The sequence below is a fragment of the Argopecten irradians genome, chromosome 2, assembly GCF_041381155.1.
Source record: "Argopecten irradians isolate NY chromosome 2, Ai_NY, whole genome shotgun sequence".
Classification (NCBI taxonomy): domain Eukaryota; kingdom Metazoa; phylum Mollusca; class Bivalvia; order Pectinida; family Pectinidae; genus Argopecten; species Argopecten irradians.
Genome location: NC_091135.1, coordinates 5,743,740 through 5,769,910, shown reverse-complemented (window position 1 = coordinate 5,769,910; position 26,171 = coordinate 5,743,740). Strand labels below are relative to the sequence as shown.

Sequence of the window (26,171 nt, the reverse complement as noted above, 5' to 3'; positions counted from 1 at the left end):
CCACTTTAAATATGTTATAGATTTGGTTTGTATTCCCTATATTGTTCTATAGTAAAATGATTCCAATATTTCATATATTTGCGCCCTTGAAATGTTGACTGCTTACGTCATCATGACGACTCAATTCAATTCAACTATCGCCGAAGTACATCAATAAGATAACTTTCTTCGTAATTTCTACAAAAATAAATAAATAAATAGATAATCAATGACCTATCATGTTATTTACTTCATATCCAAGCTCTCTTCTTTGTTGAGTTTTTCTGTTAGAGAAATATCCTCTATCACAACATTCGTAAACGTTTTACCGTGCACAGAGGTAACATACTTCGTAAGAAACATCCCAACTATATATAACATTACCTGTACACTACCGAATATAATGAGTAGATAGCAGAACCACAAGTTAGTATACTCTTCCATTAATCATCTTTTACGATCATGCAATAGGAGCAGCAATTACCATTTTAACGCCCTACTTGCTGGGCAAAACATTCATAAACACACCACTTCACTTAATTTGATTTTATTTCAGTTCTACAACGTCTGTTACTTGGTTTAGCCTCTCTGGGATAGAGGTAGCATCTAAACCAACATTCTTATACGTTTTACCGTATACAGATGTTACATATTTCGTAAGTACAATCCCGATTATGTATAAAAGTAGTTGCACAACGCCAAATATGGTAAGTAGATAGCAGAACCACAGGTAGGTATACTCCTCCATCAACCACCCTAAAAGGATTGGACCGACCGCGGCACCAGTACAGCTACTCATCATAAACAAGGAAGAGACTTTCCCCGTCGTAGGTGTAATGTAATTGTTTGTCCATGTAAATATAAATGAAAATATCATCGATCTGAAGTAACCCACGACAGCCGAGGAAAACCATATTCCTATATATGTCTTGGCTAAAGAACTAAACAATAGACCTACCAATCCTGCTAGCATACCGACGGTATGGATGCCGAGAAATACCAATATATTTAAACTAGAGGCAAACATAGCCACTAAAATAGCGACAATTCCACATACATTAGCGACAGCGTTCACCAAAGCCCCTTTAGCTGGAGTGAACCCCATTTGCTCTACGGTGTAGACGGCAATAAAAGACGTGGAACTTTCGCAAAGTAGTAAACCAACGAAAACCATCGTGTTAAACAATACTAAAGAGATGAATTTCAGTTTAGTAGGCAATTGTCTTCCTTTTGTTTCATCCTCCTCTTTACTTTCTTTACTCGCCACAGTAATTTCGCCTCTCCTCTGCTGAGTTTTTACATAAATTAATACGAACTTAATGACAAATGGCAAAGAAATTAAAATAGCTAAGGCCGCGCTTATGAAATATGGAATAAACAATCGCGAAACAAAAGCATGGCTTTCGTTTTGCCGAGTTAAGTTACCATGTAATGCTATATTTGATGGAATTGTGATGTTTGATAAAATTGGATGTAGCGTATCATTGTTTAGTTCTGTTCCGTTACGGAGTTGCTGATGTATGGCATCGTCTGATACGAAAGGGGCAACGACCATCGGTGCCAGGAATAATCCTACAGTGTAACAGAGCTCTGACATGAAGAACATCATGCTGTTTTCCCGCCAAATATTGATCAGCTCAGCATTTCCAACTGTAAAGAAAAACAAAGATATTTGTTATCTGATATGTATGCGACCATACTGAATGTTAATACTTGAAATCAGGATTAATAAGAAAGATAGTTGATTGGAACTATCATTTAATGACGGACTCCCATATATGTAAAGTATGAATATTTTGGGAGGCTGCGGGATGTTCCTTGGAACAGAGGAAAATCTTGCTATTGTATAGTGCTCTCTCACTGAAGCATGTCAGAGACACGACCCTGACTTTACATTCACAACAGATAAGCCAGTCGTCCCACTCCCTTTATGCTGAGCGCTAAGTAGGTGCGTAGACTTTATAGACTAGTATGTATATAGGCAATGTAGATATAAGCATTGATCATTATCAAATAGCAGCATTCATCCATATCCACGAACTTGTAACGGATATAATAACTTCTTATTTGTCACCTAAATTGTTTTTATTATCATTGTGTATTGCATTTTTGAAACAACTAAATCCTTAATTGCGTTCGAAGATGAAATAATAAACTGTTTTATCTTCACTATTTACACTTTATCTGCTTTTGTTTACGTTACAATGTAGCTATATAGTAATGTATATAATGTTATGTGGTGCGTTTAGTAGATTGTATAGGTATGAGCTTATAATCAATGGATATATATATATATATGAAATAAGATTTTACCTGTATCTACCACACCTGATGAAAATCCTTCCAGAAAATGCGCAAGAACCATAAGCGCAAAGATGAAACAGCATGGTATAACAGCAATCAGGATACCTACTAAGAATATGCCAGCTGCGTAAAGACAGTTCCGGTCTATTCTGTCATACAAAACTCCTCCAGTCACACATCCAACGGCATAGCCGACGAAATACAGAGCGGATATCCACGAACCTAGTTTAAGTGAGACATCGGCAATCAACAGCAGGTCGACGAAGGAGGGACCAAACAGGCCTGATGTCCATCCCTATAGAATCAGAAGAGGACGATTTAGGAGATCACATTCTTATTCTTTTCGAAGGTATGAACAATATTTACATTAAGTACTCCAGCCAGGGTCATGTAAGGACGGCGTCCCATGTTTTAGGTGTGTAATGTGATTGAAGTGCGTGGGGTGTGTTTTGGAAGACTGCGGTATATTCGTGTTGTGTCTTCTTGTATAGTGGAACTCTTGCCCTTTTTACACTGAAGCGTGCCACCGAAGACACCAATTGCAAGCGACACACCGCACAACCTTAAACAAGTCGGGTAACTCATTTGTCTACAGTCACTGTACAAGTATATTCAAATATCAAACGTAAATCCAGGTTAGTTCCTCTGCCACAGTGTATACATTTAATACTTACAAGTATTAGAAACATCATGTAGATACACATTGAATGGATAATTTTTCGTCTGTCAGTTCCTTTCCATCGTGGACTCTGTGTGCAAGCCATTTTTGAGAAGAAAACAAAACCTGAATGAAATAAATGGGAAAATGTTTTGTGTAACTAAAATTGGTGTAAGTTAGTTATCCTCTATTACATGATGATAACGACGACTAATTCGGTTTTATTATCACTTGTTTCTTTCGTTCATGACGTGAATCTCCAGTTTCCAAATGAAAATATCGTGGTTTATTTCATTGGTCGCATATATCCGTATTGAGCTTTTCCTTACCACTGTTGACCTGATACATTGTTTACAATGTATATGATAGACATGAATAACATGTATTGTTTGCACACCGGTAATGACATTTGTGCAGATAATTTTTATATCTTTACTCTTGTTTTCATTCATTTGATATCAAATACAATCAAATATTTGAAAATCTCTATTTTCACAAAACTATGATTTGTCTTACTTGTCAAAATGAAAAAAGAAGAAACATATTCGCGATTTCGAACTCTCAACCTTCATATCACAGCTCTACGAAGAAGTTATATATAGAAGATATAAGTGTTCCGATTTGGATTCATGTCTAGTCTAGCTAATTTTAAGTTGAAACTTTGTTTTTTCTAAATTTTCTGTACGAGCGCATCTGAGGACCACATTTTCGGAATACGATTAAAATTGTAATTTACAACACTGATTATAAAATAGACAAAGTTGGTCATTTGATGCGCTCTATGAAAAAAGATTTTTAATTCGTTAAATCCCCTCCAAAAGCCACAAATTGCACGATGATGTAACTTTCATGTCATTTGATGAATTATCTACTGCGTTTTACAAACTTCTTTTTCAAATATAAGAGGTTGAAAATATGATAAACAACAGTCATTGGTTTTGGAACGTTTACTTATCAAGCGATTTAGACATGCCTTAAGGTGGTTAGATACATTTAGGCCTAAAAATGTTCTCTCGTTTAATTTTCTTTAATATTTGCTCACTGAAAGATTGGATGATAAACTGTTTACTAAGGATTTTATTTGAAATTTGACTGAGCGGTTTTGGAAATATTGTACTCTCAATAACCATACTTTTTCATCTGTTTTCCTCAAAAAAATTTTTTTGAGAAACTAGCCTTTCTATACCACTACCCCCTAAAAATGACTTTTTTCATAATTATATTATTAGACCGAAATCGAGCGGTAATATTTTTATAAAGTATAACTTATATATTCAATATCATAAAGTGTAATAGTCTGATATAGATTGTTATAACTGTTAATTTTTATCACAATGTCACCGATTTGATGCTTTACAAAGCTTAAAAATTGCACAAATAAGCCATTATTTTGCCTGGATATAATATCTGAAAAATGATTATGGAAAATTCCGTGTATTTTATCAAAATCTATCTTTCCATCGTCAAGATATCTTAGCTTCAATAGTCGTTTGAGGCAGATATTCAAGCATAAATTTGAATTCGGCGCCAAAATTGTAGCCATGAAAAGCGTCTAAGTGACAACTAGTGAAGTTGATGAAGTTGATAACTTCAACTTGATCACAAAAATGTCGATAAAATCGATGTTACAACTGTAAGTCTTTGTATGCTTTTTGAGGAGATATCTGCATATCTAATACATGTATTATTATCTTTATTTCCTCCAAAATGAAGAGTATATATAATGATAATACAAATATATATAAAAACCTTTGATAACAGCATGAGATGATATGTACACAATTAGAGAGAGAATAGGGGAAATACATAACATGATTATTATAAATCAGAGAAAGAGAGAAGAGGCCACAATTCTCTCGGATATTTCTATATCAAATTATTTTCAATATTTATATATATTCATAAACGAGTAAGTTTTAATCGGTTACATATACAAATTGAACATCTTTTTAAAATTGTACACGCATGTCAATCGGAATTGTTCTATATCATACCATTCCAATGTATAGTCCAAGGGACTTCCTAATAATACATGTATTAGCTCAAAATCTGAGGGGGAGTATAAATATGAAATAAAATCTACATTTGTGATTGATACAATTGAACATATCAAATCATTTTTTATTTGTTCAGTTAATGAACAATTCAAAACAATATGACTAACAATATCAGTGTAAAAGTGCCCACAATAGTGACATAATATTAAAGAATTTTCTAAACGTACAGACACAACCATTTTCATAATATATCTTACATTTTCAAGGCAATTTGGATGACGTAGAGCTAGTTTCAAAAGATAATGGGGTTTTAAACAATCATGTAATGATAAGAATCGTGTGAATTCTGCGTCATTTGCCATTCTCAATTTCCAGGCATTTGTTTCATACATATTTACAGATTTGTGGACTAATGCCTTCCAACAATATCTGGAAGGAAAAGAGCCATCATCAAAAAAATTTCAGACATATTTTGGTAATGTCTGGAACAAAACCTTTTTGAACATACGTAGTCACATTATTTAAAAAAAAATCTCACATTGAAAATTCTAAAAATCAAATTTGTTCTTTTCATTCTGTAAACTCTGCCTAGGAACAATAGTTTTTTTGATATCTATATAAGCCTCAATAGAGGTCCAACCTATTAGTGAAATACACATATATGTTCTAGTTCTTCTGTCAAACCCTTGTATTTTTTATTATCCGAAATAAACTAAGACAGATTTTTTGATCCTCATGATTACCTGTACTGCAAGTGCACGCCTAAGTAAAATAAATCTCTTATTCTGAATCCTCGATCTACGATCAGCTGATTACTGTATACAGGAAAATAATTAGTCTATGCTTACGTGTAATATATATACATGTTAAGTTTCTATATCACAGATATAATATTGTTTTTGACACTAGCTTACATGTGCTTTCTTCATAAGATAGTATTTGATCAACTGAATCAGAGTACTTCCATGCATTTTCTCAAAACAGAAAATACATGCATCATCTAGTTACAGTAGTTATGTCTTATCGTACATGTAAAGGCCTATAGTAAATAAAGTCTTGTTAACCGAACGTGTTAGTGCTTATTGAAGATCATATTGACTAAACATGATACAAGTAGACATCTTCATACGCAATATTCAAAATTATATCAAAACAAGGGTTGGGGCGATGGAGAGATGAATATATTTCTGTATCTGTAGTTTCTTTTATACTAGAGGATCACTCGGCAAAATTGGAATATCTTGATTTGATTAAGCATCTCACTTAAAACACATGTACATTGTATATTAAGTGTCAGATATACATGTTTTAACGGAGTTGCACATAAAATATTTTAATAACTTGATTGAACATTATGAACTCTCATTTTATTTAGTACAAGACCGTATCGGCATATATCAGGTCGTTTGTATGACTTATGTAATTTGCTTCTCAAAAGATATATATATCATGTAGCTTCATATTATATTAGCCTAGCCAAATTCAAAGATCTGACAATATCATTTTTTCTAGTTTGTCGAAACTATGTCCTACACCTATCGTACAAACTTTGATTTTCACCCGGTATCAAGCTTTCGGCAAAGCTAACTAAGTACAATATCGACAAATTCGCCGTTTATAGACTATACTATCCTGATTCTAACGTTAAAAGGTAAGATATCGTTAGACGGACAACATATAGATCGCTATTCTACGTAATCTTGGTCACAAAAGAGTTTTCATGTGCAGTTCCGAATGCACTCATTGACCCGAGGAGGTCCGAACGAACGACGCATTCGATCACTGTTCGGAACGTCATTAAATGTCCTATACACTATTGTTTAAAATTACCTTATGCTAAAACAAATGTGAATGCAATTTATGTTACAATGACAACATACCTTACGTGAAGATTCCCTATGGCAATGCAAGTCACTTCTTACAGATGGCTGTTTCCTTAATTCGTCACAACACACAAATATGTCCAGACAAAATATCAGCTGGGAACAGAATGTGTTTTTTTCCACTGACTTCGGCTCAATGAGCTTGTATGATGCAAACACATTGTGTCGTAACCATGCCGGTGAATAAGAAAAAAATACAGCAACTTGACATTAAATTCTAAACTGGGTTACACAATGTGTGTATGTATGGTCCGACCCGTAGTTTTACATTTTTTATCGGAGGATGTGATATCACCGAGGATTAAATATCTAATTGTTACCTTCTATCTTCTTGTACCTGGTAAGCAGTATACACACCCTGTGTAATATTGTTTGGAAGGTGAAATATGATTTCTATGAGCTCTATCGGACCAGAGCCAACTCTCTTACGAATTATGTGCTGGATTCACTTGGATTATTATTTCGATACAAGTTACATCGTCTCATTTTTGGCGATATGTTTAGGGCTCGCTCCTGTGATGTAGGCTATGGTTCTGTCCCCTGGCCGAGACACACCAGTTTCTATGAAATTGATAGTTTCTGCTCCTGCTTAGCGCTCAGCATACAGGGAGTAGGACGACTGGTTCGTCCTTTGTCAGTATAATGTTACCGGGTGGGGTGTGTTGCTTTGGTGACTTCGGCAGCATGCTCAGTGATATAGCACTATAAAAAGGGCAACAGGTCCACCATACAAGATACAACGTGAACATACCGAGGTCTCCTAAAACACGCACCTCGCACAACACACACGCTAAGCATCGCATACATGGGAGGCCGTCCTTACATGACCCTGGCCGTTCATAGGACGTTAATTGATCAAACAAAAAAAAACCCAAACAATTTTGAATAAAAGCCACATGTCCGATATTTTCCTCCTCGTAAACTCCACAGAAAATGTGTAAATCCTTAAATATTCGTCACTACTCTCTGGTAGTTATATGGGATATCGTTTGTATTAAGAAATGTTAAAGCTACCAATAACACGATTTAGTATATTACTTTATATAAGACAAATGTCAGTGGCATTTATTTCCATATCTGTTTACTGTCCTAGCTTCCACAGAAAGGTTAAATTTAGGATCTTTTCTCTTCTTCTGTATCTGACGTTATTCTTCCTATATCTTCTTTGACACCCATTCTTTTTTACCCTAATTTGAGCGCTTGTCATGTGAGGAAGGCTATGGATTCTGTCCCCTGGCTACGGCAACACCTGTTCTATAAAAAATAGTAGTTTTGCTCCGCTTTGGCGCCGAGAATAATGGTACGACATGTGTGTCCGTTGTATAATGCGACCAGATGTGATGTGTTGATTGGTGTCTTTGGCGGCATCCTTCTGTTGGATAGCACTGCAAGGGCAAGCGAGGAATATGACGCAGTCCTAATATTACCCTAGTGTTACAGTTGGTATGTTCTATGACTTGTTCTCTTTTTGTCATAGAAAAACACTTCAAAAAACTCCGGGGCCTCAGACAACAGTTTGATCCTCTTGTTCAACATAACACATGTTGACCTCAAACTCACTCAACAAATGTATAGTGTTCTGCATATTTTTCTGTTTTAAACTTTCCAAATTACAGGTTGTTTATTTTGGTGGTTGATGTATAAGGAATTCACATTACTATAGTAAAGAATAGTTTTGCTTCATTGGTCACAAATAAGTTATACAAGAATGTGTTACTTGTATTTTTGTAGTTGATTAATCATACTAAATGTATATATATTAAAAAAAGATTGGTTTTGATTAATATTCTTTATTAACACTTAAATGCACTTTTTAAACTAATCATTAATTTGGAGAATTCAAATGACCACTGGTATTTAATTGTTATCAATGTTGGTATTAAAACAATCATACAATTCTTTCAAGACAGATGTCATTTATCAAAAGTATGTAATTTATATATAAATCAACAGTTTTATATAACAAAAGAATTTTACAGAACAATTTTTCTGAGCAGGATTTTAGTGTGAGCGTATGCAGAAGCAGCATCTTCTTAGTGTGAATAGTGTTGGGACGAACTCAAATAGCATCAACTTACCTTTAATATTAGAAAATTCAACAATGCTGTTAATTGAAAAATAATTGGGGAAACTTTTTCCTGTGTGATTGCTTATCGGTATCACACATTTACAACTATGTATAATCAAAGTGTTAAGTTGACTAGACTTTTAATAGGGGTATGCTGGAGGAGGGCTTAATTCATTATGGGTGACACAAATATCAAGATATTTGGCTGTCCTGGTTATAAAAGGTAAACTGAATTAGCTTTAATATGTTGAAATTAATTGCTTATCTTTTATCTCATTTCTCATTTTCTTCAACACAATATAAATTTCACAATTAAGATAACAATGCACAAGTTATATTGACTGGGTCTCTGCACAACGGAATGAGTACTTTTACCGGGTCAGCAAATTGACATTATCAGCTACAGGCGAGCCTTTCCCAGAGCCTTGATAACAAAATACATTTATTAAATATTAACCATTTTTTCCCTTTAACAGTAATGGGTATATGAAACACATTTACACACACATATAGGCCTATAAACCGCATCTATTTGAAACTAGGGCACCTGACTTTTGACACTGTCCAGGGAATATAGGTTATCCAACACAAGTAATTATGATGTCATGACACTTTGAGTAACACATTTAAGAATAGAAAAAGAGTGAATATCTTTTAATTGCCTTTATCTTTTCTTAAATTATATTTATTTTGTATGAAGTGGTACTGTCAGCCATATATGTTTCCCATAATGCATTGCTTTCTCATTTAAATATTACTATAGACAAAGAAGAAATAAAATATATTTTAATTCCTCAAAAATACAGTTTATGTCTGTTTGTCGCCAAATTGTATCAGTTCCGTCCTTATCTATAACTACATGTCTCTGCCAAATTTCATTGCTGTGAATGACATATAACTTCAGATATCCTGTTCACAATGTGTTTTTCAAAACCAGGGCTCATGCTGTAAGCTATGATGGAGCTAGCTACGCTCCATCGCGCTAAAATAGTATATTTATTACTTTTTCTCGTGTATATGTTTAAAATAGTTAATATGTCTCCGAACTGTTCCGATGTATTCCAATATGTACGGGTATTGCCGATGATTGTCAACTGATACGGGTGGTTCCGATCTGTTGACCTATTTTTCTACTAATTTCTTTTATATTTGTAATGAATATACAAATTAATAAATAATTAGTCAGTCTATATTAGGCTGGTCTTTTACATTTACATTAATTGCTGTGTTGTTCCTGTGTCAGTGTGTAGATGCATACAAAACTATAAATAGTACTGTTGTCATGGAGAACCGGTGTGGACTGTTTCTTTAAAAAACCCAGACAATTCAGCTCTTCTTGGACCCATTTCCAAAGAAGTTAATAGAAACCAAACATCTATAAGATAACTTTCTTCGTAATTACTGTAAAAAAATCAATAATCAATGACCTGTCATGTTATTTACTTCATATCCAAGCTCTCTTCTTTGTTGAGTTTTTCTGTTAGAGAAATATCCTCTATCACAACATTCGTAAACGTTTTACCGTACACAGATGTAACATACTTCGTAAGAAACATCCCAACTATATATAACATTACCTGTACACTACCGAATATAATGAGAAGATAGCAGAACCATAGGTAGGTATACTCTTCCATAAGCCATCCTAGGAAAAGAGGACCGACCGCGGCACCAGAACAGCTACTCATCATAAACAAAGAGGACACTTTTCCCGTCGTAGGTGTAATATAATTGTTTGTCCAGGTAAATGTCAACGAAAATATCATAGATCTAAAATAGCCTATGAATGCCGCAGACACCCAGACTCCTATATTTGATTGGGCAATAGAGCTAAACAATAGGGCTAGGAAGGCTACAAGTGCACCAACGTTGTGAATACCGAGGAGAACTAATGTGTTTAAATTAGGGATAAGCATGGCCACGATTATGGCGAAAATGCCACAGACACTCGAAACAGCGTTCAGAAGAGCCCCCTCTGCAGGGGTGAACCCCATCTCTTCTATAGAGTACACGGCTATGAACGACACACTACTTTCACCAAGTGATAAACCCAGAAACATCATTACGGTTATCAACATTAAGCAAAGTACTTTCAGTTTGGTAGGCAAAGCTCTTATTTTTGCTTCTTCTTCGTTATTCTTTTCTTTGCCTTCCGCATTGCTGTTTCGTCTCCTGTTTCGCGATTGAACAATCTCCATGAAATACCTAATGACGAATGGCAAGGAAATCAAAAGCGCCAATCCCCCGCTTATCGAAAATGGAATAAACAAACGCAAAACCTCCTCATGACTTTCGCTGTGTCGAGTGAGGTTACTAATTGACGAATTAGCCGTTGTAGCTGATGTAATGAATAATGGTGACTGTGATGTTACGTTATACGAAACTGTACCGTTGTCATGGTGTTCAGATGTTGCTACATCTGATAGGAAAGGAGCAACAATCAATGGCGCCACAAACACACCAGTAGAGTAGCTGAGTTCTATAATAAAGAACATCATCTTATTTTCTCTCCAAATGCTTATCAGTTCCGCATTTCCAACTGAAAAAAAAAGAAAATAATACATCATATTAATATTTGCCGATTTTGTTAGCGAAACTCTTGTCCGAGTTTGCTCTGAAACGTTTGACGATATGTTCGCGAACACATGACGTCACATTCAATACAAACGCGCAAGAAGAGTAATCTCTAATATGCAAATGCAAAACGTATCTGGAGATACTCTACCTGTGTCCGCCACCCCTGACGAAAGTCCTTGAAGAAAGTGAGCCACAACCATCAGCGCAAAGATGAAACACCATGGTATGGCGGCCGTCACAATACCAACTAGAACTATGCCAGCAGCGTACAATAAATTCTTGTTTACTTTGTCAAACAGAAATCCGCCAGCTACGCATCCTATGGCATAGCCAATAAACGCCAAGGTAGATATCCATGAACCTAGTTTAAGCGAGACGTCGCTTATCAACAGCAAATCCACAAGAGAGGGCCCAAATAAGCCACGAATCCATCCCTAAACAAAAGAGAATGATTGATATGTTTGTTCTTCTCTTTCTCAGAAATGGGAATCCACAAGTAAGTTTTACATAATTATGAAATCAAATAATTTTCATCTACGTACTTGTATTTAGGAAATAATTAGTAAGTTTAACAGTGTAATCAGGAAATTTTGCTCTGCATGTAGTCCTTAGTAATGTATCTGCTGCCCCTATTGCATGATCGAAAGAGGCGACTAAATTTATGATTGACATTGCCTCACGTTTGCCTTCATTTGAGCGCTCGTCCTTGTGCAGAAGACACTGAGTTCTGTCCCCTGGCCGAGATACACCAAAGCCGATAAAGTAGTAGCTACTACTCTTACGTACTGCTCAGCATATAAGGAGTGGGACGACTGGTTTGGCGTTATCATTATAACAGCAAGCTACAGTGAGGTAGCACTTTAAAAGGGGCAAGAATTCCATTATTTCAAGGACAAACAAAAACAATATACTACATACTCACAAAACAGTTATTTATACACATAGTCTAATAAACCAATTCAAACTCAGGAACCCCCGCTTAAAAATAAATTAAAGAAGTAGTTATGAAAATATCACACGCGTTGTGATTAACATATAGAACCTTAGTCAAAGAAAATGAAATAAGACACATAAATGGTGGGTTTAAATTAAAATCCTATAATTTACTGTTGGAGGTGACCTATGTCACATAGGTCATTGTATTCACATAATGTGAATACAATTACTCTTTACACCCGATACAGGGGTGTTATCTTTAGGTGAGCTCTATAGAATAGATATACGAGGACAAGCGTTTACCAAGATTAAAGATGACAAATAGTATTTTTTCTCAATAATAAATAAGAGCAGACGAATACCCGTTAAGTATTTTTCCTCAGTTACAAAAGTTACTTACTTTACATCATTATTGCCATTGAAAAGTGTGAGCTTCTAAGTTTACTTCAAGATAAAATATTAAAAATACTTAATTGCATCCCCATGGGCCTTAACGGTCACCTGAGTTCAGATACAGAATGAAACAAAGACATGCATATCAACACTATATATATTGGCCCATCAAGCCCTTGAAGTCAGTTAGTGATTTATAAATCTGACTGTTTAATTTATGACGATTATTTGGTTCCATCAAATCTGTGAATTCAGAAGAAAGATTTTTGAAATGTTATCCATTTTGACCCCTTTTGGCCCCACCCCTCTGGCCCCTGGGGGTCGGTCAGGACCAATATGGATATGATGTTAAAACACTATCTCAGGCTAATAATTCTAACCCAGATTGACTAATTTCCTATGAAAACTAAGCAAATAATGTTCCTAAATGTGTTTTTCCTATATAAACTATAGTGAATTTGACCCCCTCCCCAGGGAAAAATTTGAGATCCCAGGGTCATATAATTCTCATTTTTTGTAAAGGACTTTAAGACCTTTCCATTTATGCAGAGTATTTGATTCTACCAGTTCCAGAAATTCAGAAGAAGATTTTTGAAGTTTAAGCTAGCCTATTTGACCCGTTTTAGCCCCGCCCCTAAAGCCCCTGGGGATCAGTCATGGAAAATTTGTTAATAAGATTCAATGGCCAATACATAGGGATAATTCTGACTACAATTGACTAATCTTATTAAAATGACTAAATAATACTCAAAAATGTGTTTTCCCTATATGAACTATAAAAAAACTTGACCCCCTCCTCAGAGGGAAACCTGAGACCCAAGGGTCATATAATTCAAAATTTTCATAAAATACCTTAAGACCTGTCCATCTATGAAGAGTATTTGATTCTACCATTTCCAGTATTTAAGAAGAAGATTTTTTTAAGTTTTAGCCTATTTGCCCCTTTTGACCCCGCCCCTCTGCCCCGAGGGGGTTGACCAGGACCAATATAGATAGGGGGTTGACCAGGACCAATATAGATATGATATTAAAATGTTATCTCAGGCTAATAATTCTAAACAAGTTTGACTCATTTCCTATGAAAATTGACCAAAAAATGCTCATAAATGTGTTTTCCCTATATAAACTATAGTAAACTTGACCCCCTCCCCAGGGGGAAACGTGAGACCCCAGGGGCATATAATTCACAATGTTTGTAAAGGACCTCAAGACCTTTCCATCTATTAAGAGTATGTGATTCTACCATTTCCAGAATTTCAGACGAAGATTTTTGAAATTATAGCCTATTTGACCTCTTTTGACCCCGCCCCCAAGGTCCGATAGTCAGTCTTGGAAAATTGGTTAATAGGATTCAATGGCCATCTCATACTGATAAGTCTGACAATATTTGACTCATATCCTATTACAAATGATCAAATAATACTCAACAAGAGGCCCAAGGGCCTTAACGGTCATCTGACTATCTTGGCAATAGCTTTATAGGAAAATAATTAGATATGGTGTCATGGTAGCCATCTTCAATCTGGGATCAACCAGAGATATAACAACACTTTGACAAGATCATATCAGCCGCATTTCATGTTTCAAGTTTCAGTTAAATTGCACTGGTAGAACTTGAGAAGAAGTTCAAAATGTGTTTTCAAGATGGCATCTGTGGCAGCCATCTTGGATCATCTGTGGTAGCCATCTTGGATTTTGGATTGACATAAAATATAACAACACTTGGTAGGGACCATGTCAGGATCATTTCATGCAGGTTTCAGCGCTAGCTTAATCACACTGGTAGAACTTCAGAAGAAGTTCAAAATTCAAGATTTTGGAATATTTGACTCTCGTGACTTTGAAAGTAGGTCAAGGTCATTCATTTCCACAACTTTGATAGCCCTTTATCTCAGCATGCTACTGACTAAATATGAATACCCTGGACCTTTCGGCTAATTAAAAGGTGTAGTTAAAAGATTTTAGCTTAATTGACCCGTGACCTTGAAAGAAGGTCAAAGTCATTCATTTTTATAACTATGGTAACCCTGCATCCCAGCTTGCCACCAGCAAAATATGAGTACCCTGGATTTTGGGTTAGTTAACAAAAATCGTTCAAAGAATTTAGCCTATTTGACCCCTGTAACCTTGAAAGAACGTCAAGGTCATTAATTTTCACAACTTTGGTAGTCCTTCATTCCATCATGCTACAGGCCAAATATGAGTACCCTGAACCTTTCGGTTAGTTAGAAGAAGTCATTCAAAGATTTTAGTCTATTTGACTCCTATGACCTTGAAAGTAGGCCAAGGTCATTCATTTCCACAACTTTGATAGCCCTTTATCTCATCATGCTACTGACTAAATATGAATACCCTGGACCTTTCGGCTAATTAAAAGGTGTAGTTAAAAGATTTTAGCTTAATTGACCCGTGACCTTGAAAGAAGGTCAAAGTCATTCATTTTTATAACTATGGTAACCCTGCATCCCAGCTTGCCACCAGCAAAATATGAGTACCCTGGATTTTGGGTTAGTTAACAAAAATCGTTCAAAGAATTTAGCCTATTTGACCCCTGTAACCTTAAAAGTAGGTCAAGGTCATTTATTTTCACAACTTAGGTAGTCCTTCATCCCAGCATGCTACAGGCCAAAAATGAGTACCCTGGATATTTCGGTTAGTTAGAAGAAGTCGTTCAAAGATTTTAGCCTATTTGACCCCCGGTGACATTGACAATAAGTCAAGGTCATTAAGTTTCACAACTTTTGTAGCCCTTCATCCCAGCATGCTACAGGCCAAATATGAGTACCCTGGACCTTTCGGTTAGTTAGAAGAAGTCGTTCAAAGATTTTAGCCTATTTGACCCCTGTGACCTTGAAAGTAGATCAAGGTAATTTATTTTCACAACTTTGGTAGCCCTTCATCCCAGCATGCTACAGGCCAAATATGAGTACCCTGGACCTTTTGGTTAGTTAGAAGAAGTCGTTCAAAGATTTTAGCCTATTTGACCCCTGTGACCTTGAAAGAAGATCAAGGTAATTTATTTTCACAACTTTGGTAGCCCTTCATCCCAGCATGCTACAGGCCAAATATGAGTACCCTGGACCTTTTGGTTAGTTAGAAGTCGTTCAAAGATTTTAGCCTATTTGACCCCTGTGACCTTGAAAGTAGATCAAGGTCATTTATTTTCACAAATTTGGTAGCCCTTTATCCCAGCATGCTACAGGTTAAATATGAGTACCCTGGACCTTTCGGTTAGTTAGAAGAAGTCGTTCAAAGATTTTAGCCTATTTGACCCTAGGTGACCTTGACAGTACGTCAAGGTCATTAATTTTCACAACTTGTATAGCCCTTCATCCCAGCATGCTACAGGTCAAATATGAGTACCCTGGACCTTTTGGTTAGTTAGAATAAGTCGTTCAAAGATTTTAGCCTATTTGACCCCTGTGACCTTGAAAGTAGGTCAAGGTCATTTATTTTCACAACTTTGATAGCCCTTCATCCAAGTATGCTACAGGCCAAATATGAGTACTTTGGGGCTTACGGTTATTGAGAAGAAGTTGTTTGAATGAAAAGTTTACGCACGGCGCACGGCGCACGGCGGACGACGACGGATGGTGCATGATGACTATAGGTCATCCTGACCCTTTGGGTCAGATGACCTAAAAATGTGTTTTCCCTATATAAACTATAGTAAATTTAACCCCCTCCCCAGGGGGAAACCTGAGACCCCAGGGTCATATAATTCACAATTTTTGTAAAGGACCTTGTGACCTTTCTATCTATGAAGAGTATTAAATTCCATTACATCTGTGAGTGGAGAAGAAGATTTTTGAAATTTTAGTCAATTTTACCCCTTTTACAATGTAGCCCCTCCCTTAGCTCCCTGGGGGGTGGGGACCATATAATTCACAATTTTGATTGGCCTTATGACTTAGAAGGTTTGTGCAAAATTTCATTGAAATTGCTTCAGCAGTTTTGGAGAAGAAGTCGAAAATGTAAATTGTTTATGGACATACGACGGACGACGGACAACGCACGACGACGGACAAAAGGCGATTAGAATAGGTCACTTGAGACTTCGTCTCAGGTGACCTAAAAATCCTTGCACTATGCCCTATACGAAATGAAGTACTGATTGCAAATGCACCAATGGCAAAATACATTATTTGATATTATTTTTTTTTGTGTTAATTAGACATATATATATATACATGATTAAACACCAATTACTGTTCAAATGATGAGTATCATTTATGGTGTGTCGGCGGTGGAGCATCTTTAAAGTTGTTAAGTTCGCCTCACTTTTTTATTGCGTTTTTTTGTTGTTTGTTTGTTTAGTTTAACGTCCTATTAACAGCCAGGGTCATTTAAGGACGTGCCAGGTTTGTTGGTGGGGGAAAGCCAGAGTACCCGGAGAAAAACCACCGACCAGCGGCCAGTACCTGGCAACTGCCCCACATGGGATTCGAACTCGCGACCCAGAGGTGGGGGCATGTGGTAATATGTCGGTACGGCCTCCGCGGGGTATCATTCTGCATTCCAGCGTATATGTAAATATGCTTAAGATAAAGTTTCATACATGACAGAATCACGTATACAATTATGTAGCGCTTCCACATATCATTTAGACTTTTATATGACTTGTTTCCTGACAACGACAAACGTCATTTAGTATGAATTTTCCTATCACTAAATAACGTTATCCGATGTCCGTTAGATATAATTACCTTTAACGAAAATGCTCCAGCCTGTCTCAATATTTAAAAATGGTTATCTTTAGACAGGAGTCATCTATATGTTAATATATTATCAAGAAAATATTGTGAAGTTAATAATTATCCATGATTTTTTTTTAAGGAAAAGAATATGGAGATTCAAAATGACTTTAGTCTAAATGGATTCTATTAATGAAATAAACACTTGATTTGTAGCGTCAAATTGATTTCGTCAACGCTGCTTTAAAAGAAAAGTTATTCAGTGCGAATGGAACCAGAAATGAAATTATTAAAGATATGATGCATTTAAGTACTTATGAGCACATGTTATTCTAAGTGACAACTATATATTACCCAAGTCTCCAAATAACACACACACATGCCACTATATACATATAATTATTCACCGTTGACTGTACAATCAAACCTCATTGTATAAGTAGATCAGGGATGCATACGGTACTTACGAGGATCAGAAAGAGCCCATAGACACATAGTGAATGGATGATATTTTGTCTGTTCGTTCTATTCCAGCGTTTACTATTTGAACACGCCATACTGAAGCCGCAGGTTAACCTCCTCTAGGCAGCGATCTGTAATGTAAATGAGCAACACAATATACAAATTACACGTCTACATACTAGAATTAGAATAACAAAAGGAAATGCTTTATATTTAAATTTAAATCGACGTGATACATGTAAATTCGCCACTGCATAATCGCGAGGTTGAAAATGAAGCTTTCACTTTACTGTAGTGAATCCTCGATACTCCAGGGGTTACTATCATTGACGTTATAATCACACCTGGACTGTCTTCTGGAGGCATTTCAAGAGAAAAAAGACCAAGCACATGCCTGCAGATACTTCCTTCTCCATACAGAAAGAGCAATGTCCAACTTCAAAGCAACACAGTCAACGACAGTGTACCGTTATACAATTCCTTTGATGGACATTAAAGGATAATTTTACTGGTATATTCTGGTGCCTCTATGCAGCTTTACCATCAGATATTACGACAGTGATAGTAACCCTCTGTGCTGATAGCAGCTGCTGCATTGGATTCGTACGATACCGGATAAATTAGCAGCAGTCGTATAACACAAAACGCCCATTATATACACATCATTCAGGGGAATTCATGGAGAAAAATACACCTACCTGTGGCCGGAACAATCTGACAATATGCTGTCTGTAGATTTTTTGTACAGCAATTCACAACAGAGCCGAACCCTTTATACCGGATGTGCTGATGTGGGTTCTCAGATATAGCTATAAAGAGCGGGTGTAATATGCTATCTAGGTTTTGTCGTTTATCTTTGTACTTGATAAACCCTACGTAAGTTGTTTGTAGCATTTATGTTAAGATTAAGTGACCTGACTGGCTAGTAACGAGGCAACATAAGAATTAAGCACGTTTTTGTTTGCAGTCGGAGTAAAATGTCTGTGCTACCTAGAACAAATTAAGTATAATACGAGAGTATAAATGACATCGTTTCCTTTTGCTGTGATCTTTATAATTATGACACAATATATGTAAAATGTATTGAATGTGTAACATGTAGCTTCATTTCCTTTCTATGATGGAAACATTTTTTAGGGTTCCAATATCATAAGTTATGAAAACAAGTACCCTCACAGGTTTGACAAATCTAGTGATTTTGTTTGTAGCAACAAACCAGGAACAGGTGCATGATTTGCCATTGAAACCAAGTCAAAATTTCGATCCGTGGTCTTTTATGGTTCTCGACAAAAATGTTCACCATACAAAATACATGTTACGAATAATACGCTTATCAAGGCAAAAACAGTCAACTTAATATCTCGTACTATTTTCGAGTTGTCGCTCTTGGACCATTTCCACTAAATGTCTGTTACATATATATGTTCTGTTTCGCACATTGGGCTAAAAACGATTAATATATTCTTTAAAACATTGTAAAAATAGAAATATATTGCAATATTCTGTTTCATCCATACATATATATATATATGGGTAATATAACGCCCAACAATGTAAAAAGATTCCATTAAGTATTTTCAAATCATTGATGACGCTTCATGCACACTAATTGAACAATTGTATTGAACCTTATCAATGCAGTCACTTTGTGATAGCCAGGTAGATATTTATGAATATGGATGGAATTTGTATCTACCTGAATGAACGATGACCAAAATAATTGATCTACATCTATGTCTCTTGGCTAAGATATACAATAATGTAATATATCTATAAGAGTATTGTTTTTGTGATGGCAGATTACCATCGTAATATTAGAAATTATTACCTTGCTTTTTCTTCTTTCTATATACTTTATTAATTTAATTTAATTTTTAATGATTTTCATCATACTGTCTAGTCTTCACATGAATATAAATTAGAGGTTAGGTTGACTTTATAATGATGTTTATGAGAGAATACACATCATTTCATTTTTTCCTAAACACAATGTTTATGATTTTAGAGCAAAATGATTTAAAATTAGCAAATAAGTAATTGTAAGGCTCCTCCTCCTCTCCTCCTTTCCTCCTCCTCCTCCTCTCCTCCTTTCCTCCTCCTCCTCCTCCTCTCCTCCTTTCCTCCTCCTTCTCCTCCTCCTCCTTCTTTACTCCTCCTCTTCCTACTTTACTCCTCCTCCTCTACTCCTTCTCCTCCTCCTCTCCTCCTTTCCTCCTCCTTTCCTCCTCCTCCTCCTCCTCCTCCTCCTCCTCCTCCCTCCTCCTTCCTCCTCCTCCTCCTCCTCCTCCTCCTCCTCCTCCTCTCCTCCTTCCTCCTCCTCCTCCTCCTCCTCCCTCCTCCTTTCCTCCTTCCTCCTCCTCTTCCTCCTCCTTTTCCTCTCCTCTCCTCCTCCTCCTCTCCTCCTCTCCTCCTCCTCCTCCTCCTCCTCCTCCTCCTCTCCTCCTCCTCCTCCTCCTCCTCCTCCTCCTCCTCCTCCTCCTCCTCCCTCCTCCTCCTCCTCCTCTCCTCCTCTCCTCCTCCTCCTCCTCCTCCTCTCCTCCTCCTCCTCCCTCCTCTCCTCCTCCTCCTCCTCCTCCTCCTCCTCTCCTCCTTCCTCCTCCTCTCCTCCTCCTCCTCCTTACTCCTTCTCCTTCCTCCTCCCTCCTCCTCCTCCTCCTCCTCCTCCTTCCTCTCCTCTCTCTCCTCCTCCCCCTCCTCCTCCTCCTCCTCCTCCTCCTCCTCCTCCTCCTCCTCCTCCTCCTCCTCCTTCTCCTCCTCCTCCTCCTTCTATCCTCCTCCTCTTCCTACTTTACTCCTCCTCCTCCTCCTCCTCCTCCTCCTCCACCTCCCCCTCCTCCTCGTCCCCGTCCCCTCGTCCTCCTCTCCTCCTTCTCTTCCTCCTCGTCTCTTCTCCTCCTTCTCCTCTTCTCCTCATCCTTCTCCTTCTTCTTCTTCTCCCATAAATGGGAGATATAACTCCGAACCATGTCAGCAGATTTCAGCAAGTATATTCTAAATATATTTCATGATGGATTCTCCCTGACTACACTTCATCTACACTATTGAACAATTGTATGTACATAGTCACTTTGTGATATCCAGGTATATACTATTTACATCGGTATACAAACATCAAAGGAACCTGTACCTATCTCAATGACTAATGATCAAGATAAATGATCTACGGATCTTGGCTAAGACAATAGTATATCTGAAACTATTGTCTTTGTGGTTGCAGATTATTACTGTTTTAAAAAAATTACCTTGGTTTTCTTCTTTTTATATGATTTATTAATTTAAAAGAAAAACTTCCTTCATATTTCACATGGCAGGAAATCAGATCCTAATCAATATACATTTTGTAATGATAATATTGAGAATTAATTTTATTTCAAACAATATTTATGAAGATTTTAGAGCAAAATGATTTAAAATTAACAATTTAGTAATTGAAGGTAATTTCAAATCATTGGGATGTGAAAGTGTGTACCGTTTCTTCAATATAATATATTGTCTCATCTTTGCTTGTAAAATTGAAAATGTTAAGCAAGAAAACAATCTAAATTTGAGTGTTATCGTTTCTAAGTTTTACTCAGTCTTTAGAGAGTTGGTGACATTCAAATCATTTACTACATGCACAGGAAAAAAAGCGTATGAATGATGTTCCTGTCTCTTGTAATAGTGTAGGTTTTTTTTCTACTTGTTTCTCTTCGCAGTAAACACAAACATGTCATAAGACAATGACAAATTTACCAAAGCTCATAAAACGCGAAACACAAACAAAATAAATATATCTACTGCGGTACGGATTCATACGGCGGCGTATTAGGGCCACTACAAAATTTTATTTATCTTGTACGTACAAGTTAGTATCTTGTACGTACAACTTAGTATCTTGTACGTACAACTTAGTATCTTGTACGTACAAGATAGTATCTTGCACGTACAACTTAGTATCTTGTACGTACAAAATAGTATCTTGCACGTACAACTTAGTATCTTGTACGTACAAGTTAGTATCTTGTACGTACAATATACGTACAAGAAAGTATCTTGTACGTACAAGTTATTATCTTGTACGTACAAGTTACTATCTTGTTCGTACAACTTATAGTATCTTGTACGTACAACTTAATATCTGGAACATACAAGTTGAGTTGAACTGCTGTTCATCACCGCAGAATTGAGTCACCCGCCTGATATTTTTTGTAATTAAAAATAGTCGGTCTACTTTGCATTGCTTCAAGCACGATCACAGGTTTATTAACTTATTTGACAATATTAGAAATATAAATATATATTAATGAGAACAATATCTTTTTTCACAATCGTAATTTGAAATTACCGGATTATGAGTTGAAACTGTATAGTCACTTGCATTATTTTAAAACTGACACTGTATAGTTCCTTCTTTCGAGAAAACTGTATAGTCGCTTGTTTTATAGATAAGATACATTTAGTGATAAAATGGATATGATACATCTCCGATGAATGATAAGCTTTATCTATTAAAAAGAGGAGCAAACAAATTCGTATTTTTCTTCAGTAATTAAAGTTAAATACTTCACAATGGTGCCATTATTGGAAATGTTTGAGCATTTATTTTACTTCAGAATAGTAGTATTGAAAATAATTAACTGCCTCCGAAAAAAATCCTAGGCATTATGCCCAAATTCGAATGAGTTACTGATTGCACAGACAACAAAAGCAAAACAAATTATTTCATATGTGTTTTTGTGTTTATTAGACATATATACACACATCAATTATTGTCCAAATGATGATCATAGTAAATACTCTGTTATAAACATTTACATATGTGTTCGGAAACTTATCACAGCATTACAACTCCACAACATGTCGCAAGGTATTCTTTTCTCCCTTTGGCTTAAACAAAGTGTGCGTAATATACGTATAGCTTCATGCGATGCCATTGTGACAGTAAACCAGCCACAGCCTTTAATACCGAAAGTTTCAACATTGTACTAAGTTGTACGTACAAGATACTAAGTTGTACGTACAAGATACTAAGTTGTACGTACAAGATAGTTTGTACGTACAAGATACTATCTTGTACGTATAAGATACTTGTACGTACAAGATACTTGTACGTACAAGATACTAAGTTGTACGTACAAGATACTAACTTGTACGTACAAGATACTAACTTGTACGTACAAGTTAGTATCTTGTACGTACAAGATACTAACTTGTACGTACAAGATACTAATTTGTACGAACGAGATACTAACTTGTACGTACAAGATACTAACTTGTACGTACAAGATAAATACAACTTTGTAGTGGCCCTAATACGCCGCCGTAGATTCAGGATGTACAGTTCCTAAATGGTTTTTGTTTCAATGCGCTTAGCGTAACACCAACCATGGTAAACCTACAATTTGTCATCAAGGTTACTAGCAATTCGAGGGGAAACTCGGAAAAAAAAAATAAAATGTATGCCTTGTAAAAAACATGAGAGGATAACTTTTTTGTAACTTTGTTATTCATTGGCGCTCTGTAATATGTCGGGTTTATATCGCTTGGGACACTATTTAAGTCACTTGTTTAGTTCTAATTAAAAAATGCAAACACGTGTACTATTAGAAAGTAACACTGTCCCAGCCATTCCATTAAAATATAAAACAATATACAATGGCGGCTATTTCGGCCGTCCTTCATGACAGATGGCCAACAGTTCATGCTGGGACACCAATACTACGAACGAACACGCAAAACATCTTTTGTATTAATCAAGCCGTTTTATATTCCATTAACAGAAGCTGTATGCCTACCTAAACCCCCCCCCCCCCCCCCCCGGACCTCATCATAAAGTATATACATCCATTCAACATGCTAATATGATCACATCACAAATGCAAAAACGGCCGGTAGGGCTATTAGCACATTCTAACACGTGACCCCAGGGATATTGTAAATGTATCCACCGAGAGGCGCGTGCTCGCATGCAGCGTTTGTTTGAATGACTGATAAAATGAATCCCGCGTAAAATCGATTTAGGTAACAATAAGGCACAACAAAAAGTTTTTCCCTGAAATGAATAAAAAATAAAAACGACTCTGTCGGTTAATCAGGCATAAAATCGGATATCGTTCCTCCCATGCAGGCGTAACTGTATCGACCTGATACGATGTGTTGTACTTTTTAGACTTGTAACGGTTTTCAACCATTGGGGAGGTTTTGATGAACGATGCGAGGGTTACAGAACGAACCAATCGGTATCAAATGAGGAGCTAATCCATTACAAAATCTGTAAGTGTTTTTATGAGGACTCGGTTTCATTGCAATTTTCCTGCCAGCGATATCGAACTAACTGTCAGTTTACAAACTGTTGTGTTTCGATCATCTGCACCAGTCTAGTGTATTATTTTCGACATATAAATGTGACATATGTGACTAACTTTGTAATTGTATTTCCACATATAAACTGATAAAGGTTCCAATAATTGATGAAGAAATCACTTTAAATGTCTTGGCCATCTCCACTCACCAGGTGAAGTCCTCTTTTAAGAAACATAATATATGTAGGTGACTGAAACATTGCAAATCACGTAAAAAATTTTTAATATACATTCCGAGTAATTTATTATTGACAAGATTGATGTAACAACTTCAAAGCTGTACTTTATGCTGTTTATATATCATATCTTTATAAGTTTTTTCTAACCATCGCTGCGTTAAAGGGATGGTGTGTCTGATGTCACCATTCTCTCAACACTAGTAGTGATTGAATGGTTTGTGTTGGCCATGTAGGTAGGGCCTTAGAATTGTATCGTATCTGCTGCCCCTATTGCAGGATGACTTAATTAATTAATTCTTACTTAATTTATTCTTTCTAATATCTCCCTTGACATCGCCTCACTTTTAAGTTTCGGTTGAGCGGTCGCCCCTGTTATGTTCCCTGACCGAGATAACCAAAGTCTATATAAAAGTGGCAGTTTATGCTCCTGCTTAAATCTCACCATAACGGAAGTGGGATGACTGGTTTGCCCGTTGTCAGAATAACGTTATTGCTTCAGTGAAATAGCACTCTAATAAGGACAAGAGTTCCTCTATCACAATGGGACAACAGAAATATACCGCAGTCTCCCAAAACATGAAACACATCGCATATATAGGGGACCACACTTAATGATCCTGGTTGGAAATAATCAATAAACCAAACAAAATAAGTGATGTCAAATTTATATAATCCTTTATATCATACAGATCTGTATCTTGCGACTTCAACTATCTGAGCAGACGTTCGTAAGAGCATCATCGACATCCTATACAGAACATGAGCACTTCTGACAGCAGCATACCATTAGAGAGGTGCCTTAATGAGTGTTTCTGTCGGCTTTTATACAGCTTTTGTCATTAGAATGTAGAAGTTACAATCCTACATCAATGTAGACGGAGAGAAACGGCTTCAATGAGACAAATTGATAAGTAAGTATCTGGTAAGTCGTTTTGTGGTATTAACGCAACACTCAGACAATATGAGTTTGATTCTATGATCATCAGCTGTACGAAAGTGCGCCCTGCCTTGAAAAGATGTAATATTTCTTAATTGGATGCGTCAGACAATATATGGATTTTATTACATTGCAGAATGTTATGCTTTGCTATCCAATTTGTGATATTTGAAATTTCTTTCCATATTCTCAATTAAGAACAATTCAAATTACCATTATTATTGCTTAAATTTTCATTGTAGCTTGATTGGGTGCTTCTGCTCAAGACCAGGGGAAAACACTCAACTCAAGACTTCATGTGAGATGTCAATGGAAACGTTACATATATGAAGACCAAAGTCAGTTAGGAAGAAAAGAAAAATATATCAACCTTGGTCGCCTTTTGCAATCTTATACGACAGATACATCCAGTACAGTTCTACCAGTCTACCTCCAGGACACGCAACAGTACAAAAAATAGGGTGCAAATACATTTGTATATTGTACTCGATGTCGAAGTCATTCTTATAAGCAGATTTCTACATTGGTACTTTCAGAACGAATCAGTCACCAATATCTCGTAAGGTTGCAAACTAGTTCTGAATTCAAAATGGAAAGATCGTTCTAAAATGTGTTTAGAACGACATACCAGATTCTAATCTTCTTTGAGGGTGGACGTCAATTTACTGGAAACATATGTAGGGTAAACGCCAATGTACTGTTCGATCATCCAATATTTGTAAGTGTTTCTAATCATGTTGGTATAGCGTTGGATTAAAGAAAT

General features: G+C 36.4%; 2 protein-coding genes and 1 long non-coding RNA gene across 4 annotated transcripts; 1 reads left to right on the top strand and 2 right to left on the bottom strand.

The window, feature by feature from the left end:
• Nucleotides 1-225: 225 nt before the first annotated feature.
• LOC138314240 (sodium-dependent glucose transporter 1A-like) lies at nt 226-8,563 on the bottom strand. 2 transcript variants are annotated; one of them, XM_069254473.1, is made up of 4 exons: nt 2,958-8,549; nt 2,293-2,578; nt 592-1,629; nt 226-281 (listed from the first exon to the last, which is right to left on the bottom strand). In XM_069254473.1, exons 1-4 carry the CDS (start codon nt 3,045-3,047, stop codon nt 226-228), a joined length of 1,470 nt encoding a protein of 489 aa, XP_069110574.1. In that variant the 5' UTR covers nt 3,048-8,549. The 2 variants fall into 2 exon arrangements, with proteins under 2 accessions (XP_069110574.1, XP_069110573.1); XM_069254472.1 differs by lacking the exon at nt 226-281 and having other exon boundaries at nt 516-1,629; nt 2,958-3,067; nt 6,819-8,563.
• LOC138314242 (uncharacterized) lies at nt 2,524-26,171 on the top strand. The gene is made up of 3 exons (XR_011207347.1): nt 2,524-2,632; nt 25,161-25,382; nt 25,651-26,171. It is a non-coding gene; the product is annotated as an uncharacterized lncRNA (long non-coding RNA).
• Nucleotides 9,662-18,668, bottom strand: LOC138314241 (sodium-dependent glucose transporter 1B-like). Its single transcript, XM_069254474.1, has 4 exons — nt 18,650-18,668; nt 17,957-18,082; nt 11,615-11,900; nt 9,662-11,428 (listed from the first exon to the last, which is right to left on the bottom strand). Exons 2-4 carry the CDS (start codon nt 18,044-18,046, stop codon nt 10,329-10,331), a joined length of 1,476 nt encoding a protein of 491 aa, XP_069110575.1. The 5' UTR covers nt 18,047-18,082; nt 18,650-18,668; the 3' UTR covers nt 9,662-10,328.